The sequence below is a fragment of the Nicotiana tomentosiformis genome, chromosome 10, assembly GCF_000390325.3.
Source record: "Nicotiana tomentosiformis chromosome 10, ASM39032v3, whole genome shotgun sequence".
In the NCBI taxonomy this organism is placed as follows: domain Eukaryota; kingdom Viridiplantae; phylum Streptophyta; class Magnoliopsida; order Solanales; family Solanaceae; genus Nicotiana; species Nicotiana tomentosiformis.
The window spans coordinates 60,046,752-60,052,317 of NC_090821.1; the positions used below are offsets into that span (position 1 = coordinate 60,046,752).

The 5,566-nt window shown below is 38.9% G+C and overlaps 1 protein-coding gene across 1 annotated transcript; it reads right to left on the bottom strand.

The window, feature by feature from the left end:
• Positions 1-3,285: 3,285 nt before the first annotated feature.
• LOC138900260 (uncharacterized) lies at positions 3,286-4,443 on the bottom strand. The gene is made up of 2 exons (XM_070186980.1): positions 3,979-4,443; positions 3,286-3,666 (listed from the first exon to the last, which is right to left on the bottom strand). The coding sequence occupies exons 1-2, from the start codon at positions 4,441-4,443 to the stop codon at positions 3,286-3,288; spliced, it is 846 nt and encodes a 281-aa protein (XP_070043081.1).
• Between the last annotated feature and the right edge of the window lie 1,123 nt (positions 4,444-5,566).

Here is a 5,566-nt window from a genome sequence, read left to right on the forward strand (position 1 = left end):
TTTGGTGCTAAATTTAGAGTTCTAGGTGTTATTTTCGCAATTTGATCGCGCGAGCAAGTTCGTATGATTTTTTTGGACTTGTGTGCATGTTTGGTTTGGAGCCCCGAGGGCTCGGGTGAGTTTCGGATAGGCCACAGGATGTTTTGGACTTGGGAAAAAATCTAGTTTCTGCAGATTCTGGTGTCTGTCATATCTTTCTTCGTGTTCGCGAAGAGTAATCTGATGAGGCTGAGACTTCTTCTTTGCGAACGCGAAGGCCTAGTCGCGAACGCGAAGTGATGGGGGATTTACCCTTCGCGAATGCGACCGGCTCAATGTGAACGCGAAGCATGTGGGGACCTGGGGGAGGGGGGGTCGTTCCTTCAGCGCGAACGCGAGACATTCCTCGCGAACGCAAAGGCCATAGGGGAGAGATCATCGCGAACGCGAAGGCTTGACAGCCAGTACCCTTTGCGAACGCGACAGTGCTCTCGCGAACGCGATGAACACCGTCGCCCAGCACTTAACAAAATCCAAAACGGGATTTTTGCCAAAAAAAAGTCATTTTTCTCAAAAACCAAACGGTGAGGGGCGATTTTTCAAGAGTCATTCCTTCCCCAAATTGTTGGTAAGTGATTCTAAACTATTTTCTTTCAATTACCCATTACATTTCTTGAATTTTCAACCTAAATTCTAGAGTTTTCATGGTAGAATTAGGGGTTAGGTAGAAAATAGGGATTTCGAGAATTTGGGGATTTAGACCTCAATTTGAGGTCAGATTCCAAAACTAATTACATATTCGGGCCCGGGGGTGAATGGGTAAAAGAATTTTGATCCGAACCTCGGGTTTTGACCAAGCAGGCCCGGGGTCAATTTTTTCGACTTTTTGGAGAAAAATTTGGAAAATTTAATTTATGCAATATAATTGATTCCTTTAGCAATATTTGATATTATTGAGTCATTTTTGAATAGATACGAGTGGTTTGGAGGTGAATTCCAAAGGAAAAGTTGTGATTGAGAATTAAGTGGCCTTCAGAGCGAGGTAAGTATTGTGTCTAACCCTGATTACTTGCTAAGTGAAATTCATGTGAGCGGCGTATATGTGAGGTGACGAGTACTTATGCGCCGCCAATTTACCTGTTTTTCATGTTTCTCTATTTTTCTTATATTGTCTCATTCCTATGCCAAATTGCTATGTGTTATACTACTGTTGTTCAATTTATCATTCTTATCATGTTTACGAATTTTCTGGTGATAGTTGAGTTTTTATTTCAAAGTTGATATTGATATTCTAGAACCAAATATTGAAGTAAGGCTTGTACTTATTATTCTATCTCCCTGTTGTTATTTATGCATTGCATTATGGTAAGGGAGAGTGTTAATGCACGAAGGGTAATGCCGTGCCATATTGTGAGTGTTAATGCACGAAGGGTGATGCCGTGCCATGATATGAGAGTTAATGCACGAAGGGTGATGTCGTGTCGTTTCTATTAATTTTATGGTAAGATTAAGAGTAAAAGCACGAAGGGTGATGTCGTGCATTTTTTCTTACTGTATTCACTATTCCTGTTGATTCATGGTATATTGACTGCTCCGGTGATCATTTTGTTGTAGTTCTTTATCTTGTATTCTTCTCAGTATGTTCCCCTCCCGACATTTCCTGTTTAGTTCTTCATTTCTGTTATTTGCATATACACTGTTAAATTGTACAAGTTGATTTGTAGGTGCCTTGCCTTAGCCTCGTCACTACTTCGTCGAGGTTAGTCTCGACACTTACCAGTACATGGGGTCGGTTGTACTGATACTGCATTCTGCACTTTCTGTGAAGATTTTGATACCGGCTCGGGTTGATCGAGATTTTGCTATTGGTCCACTGTCCGGAGACTCAAGGTAGATCTGTCTGCGTTCACAGACCTTGAAGTCCCCGTCTATCTTTTCTGTTCTATTGTTTCTTTCATTCAGACAATTGTATTTTTTTCTGACTATTACTTGTAGCAAATTCTAGAATGCTCGTGAATTGTAACTCCAGATCCGGGTGGTAGTAATTAATACAGTTTTATGATATTCCACGCTTATTATATTTCATCTTAGTTAATTATTGTTATTTACTGAATGGAAATAAAGAATTGGTTTAATGATTCTCTAACGTTGGCTTGCCTGGCAAGTGAAATGTTAGGCGCCATCACGGTCCCGTCGGTGAGAAATTTCGGGTCGTGACATACACCATGTAAAAATGTTTCCAGTAATGCCAGCATCCTGCATACCCCAATCTCTCATACAAGAAATAAAGTCACAACTTTTATCAATTCTATAGGGTGTTCCTCTATTTTTCTCTTCGGGATCAGCTATAACATTAAAATCTCCCATGATAGCCCAGGGACCTCTCACGACTTTAGATATAACATTTAGCTCACCCCATAAATCTTTTCTCAACGAAGTTCTACATTTGGCGTAAATAGTTATAATATGAAGCACTGTAATAGAGATTATGTGATGTAGTCTATAGGTTACCTGTTGCTCCGAGTCAGTCACTATGTCAACTTCAAATCATTGGACCAAAAAGGCCATATTTTGTTATTAACATTTGAGTGACAACCGTGCATCCCAATTTATCTCATGTATCTTTCTATTTGGTTTGCATTCACAAAAAGTTCTTGCAGTCCAATAAAACTAACCTTGTATTGATTTTTAAGAGTCTTGAGTCCTTCAAAAGCACTTTGGGATTTAACGCTCCTTATATTCCAAGAGATTGTGTTAATCATTGGAGACAAAAGGTGATAGAGCTATGTTTTCTCTCTGTTGGCATTGTTCTTCATAGTATTAGGCCCTCTCTTTTCCAGTGTAGAGCCCTCTTGGGGATAGATTGTTGTTGTTTGCTAAAGTATGTGGGTCTTGACTTAGTTCCATGTCCACATTTTCATGCAATATAGTATGCCCACCTTTTGAATTTTCGAATTCACTGTCTCAGATAGACTCCTTCATAGGTTAGAATTGAGTTTCCTCAACTTCTTCCTCAGATTCTGTCTCATAATGAAAGTAATCATCGTTTACCTTCTCTTTGTCTTCTTCCTATGGTTTGTGGGTCTCGTTACCTATATCGACTTCCATGGCAAAATTTGTTATATTGTTAGTGAGGTGAATAGGATCTTCACTGTTAGTCTGATCCTTTCCCTTCTTTAGCTCTTCCTCTATGTTGGGATGTATCTCCGGATCTGGAGGTTTAGAAAGCTTCCCCATTTTAAGATTCAACATTTTCTGACCTTTTACACTCTCACAAAGATCTAATCCTTGATCTTGATATGTGATCTAGGCTTTATTTTCCTCAGCATCCTCCCTATTAAATCTCCTTTTCTTACTTTTTGTCTCCCTTTCATCAGGATGTTTTACTTTTTCAACAAAATTATTCTTCTTGGAGATTTTGATTTTCCTGGATATTTCTTGTTTGGGTTGGCTTCTTGCTTTGTTCACCACAATATTTCTTTGTCTCATCTGGTCGACACTCTCAGTTCCCATAGAAGTGAACGTTAATTTTTTTTGAAGTCTGCTTGGTATGCTCTTTTTGATTTCTTCAATTTTGTCATTCTTTACTGAGTCGCACTTCTGTTGCTTTTCATGATTATCTTTACTGCCTTGAAGGTTGTTGATAGCGTGAGAGTTCTTTGTATGATTCTTCACTTGAGTAACCATCTGGATATGATTGGGCCTTGGAACTGGCCAAGATTCACTTTTTTTTGTGCCTTCATTTTGTAGCTTCGGGCATTCTGACTTTCAGCTAACATCATGGTGGGTTGAACATTGTTATTGTTGTTTTTGCCTTTATTCTTTCCCCTGCCATTAGACACAATAGTCCAACCTTCCTCGTCCTCTAAATTCTTCACATTCATGGAAGTTGAATCTTGAAGCTTATTACTAACATTTGTTTCAGATTTATTGTCGACTTGCATTTCACTAGCACGACCCCCCCTCCCCCCCCCCCCCCGATTCTCTCATCTCCTTTGCTTTTGGATTAGGATGTATCTCCTTCCTCTCGTTAGCTTTGTTAACATTTTGTCTCAGCTCAGGATGAAGAATTTCACACTTAAGGTCACTGTGACCTTGCATTTTGCAGTGGTTGCAATACTCTGGTATAGATTTATATTCCACTTTTTGAAGAACAATTTCTTTTTGTCCTTTCTCATTGAGAATATCTATCCGGATCTCATGAAGCAAAGGTCTTGTTATATCAATTTCAACTTTAATTTTTGCAGTAGTTTGCCTAGTCTTTGATAGAGTTGCCTTGTCAGTGATAATAGGAATACCAATTGGCTCCACAATTCTACATAAAGTTGCCCATTCAAAGTAATGCCACCGTAAATCAGGTAGGTTAATCCATACCGGGGCCATAGTTGTTTCTACTTCATGTTTGAAATCAGTGGTCCACTTTTGTAATTTCATTTGCATTCCACCAATTATTAGAAATGTCATTCCATAAACATTTCGATGGTCTTCCTCCAAATCAAAATCAATGAAACATTCTTTAAATTGTACGCACCTATTTTGACTGCTCCTTTAAGAGGGATCATTCGAATAAACTCAGACCAAACCCTTTCAATAGAGGGCCTGGTTCTTGGGAATTTGCCTACAAGGGTGAGTCGACATGTGTTTGCTAACATATCATGTTCCTCCTTCGTGAAACTTACCACCGACTTCCCATCGACAATTTCATATGGTCTATGCCTGAGTTGGATTTTTTTTCTTAGTTGAGGCTCTATTGTTGCTAGAACCTCCAAATCTTGATGCAAAGTTCAGGGGAATAGTTTCTGTCGGGACAGATTCAGTACTTGGAGCTACTTCCTTTAGGGAATTGTTTATTTGATTTGTAGATAGGTTTGGATGAACTAGTGAAGGAAAAGGGGAATTTTGCATGTTAGTAGTATCCAATGGAGCTGGGGGAGGACCAGGAAATTTCCCGATGTGGCCGGCAGTGAACATTGCCTTTGAATCTGACCGTTGGGTGTTACCGTAAGTGCAATCTGTTTCAGATAGGGGTGTTCAAAATCGAACCGAAACCGAAACCGAAAACCAAATCGAAACCGAAGCTTAATGGCTTATTGGTATCGGGTTAACGGTTTAACGGACGGGGAACGGATTAAAATTTTTTTATTAACGGCTTATCGATTTGGGGGCGGATTATTCAATTTTCTTAACGGATAATCCTTTAACCCGTTAAGAATATATATAATTTTTATTTTTATCCATATATATATATATATATATATTAAATAATCAAAAACCCTTCTTCCACTTCCAGTACTCTATCTCTATTCTCGATTACTAATTTACTATTAGACATTTAGAAACCCTAACGCCTAAATTTCAACCAGTAGCCACCAACACTCTATCTCGTCGACTTCCCGTACTCTATATAACGCCAAAAATATATAGAATAGTTTATCCACACAAATTGGTTTTAATTAAAATTTGAATCCAAAGTGACTATTTTTGCAATTGTTTCAAGCCTATCCCTTTAGAAGCCTAATTTTCATGACCCGCCTGGCCCAACCGGATCTCCCCTCTCTTTAAAACACTCATTTTCCCAAACCCTAAG

Coding starts and splice junctions, on each gene's coding strand:
- LOC138900260 (XM_070186980.1), bottom strand. CDS start 4,443: ATGACATTTCTAATAATTGGTGGAATGCAAATGAAATTACAAAAGTGG. Junction 3,667..3,978: donor AGATACATCCTAATCCAAAA/GCAAAGGAGATG, acceptor AATCATATCCAG/ATGGTTACTCAAGTGAAGAA.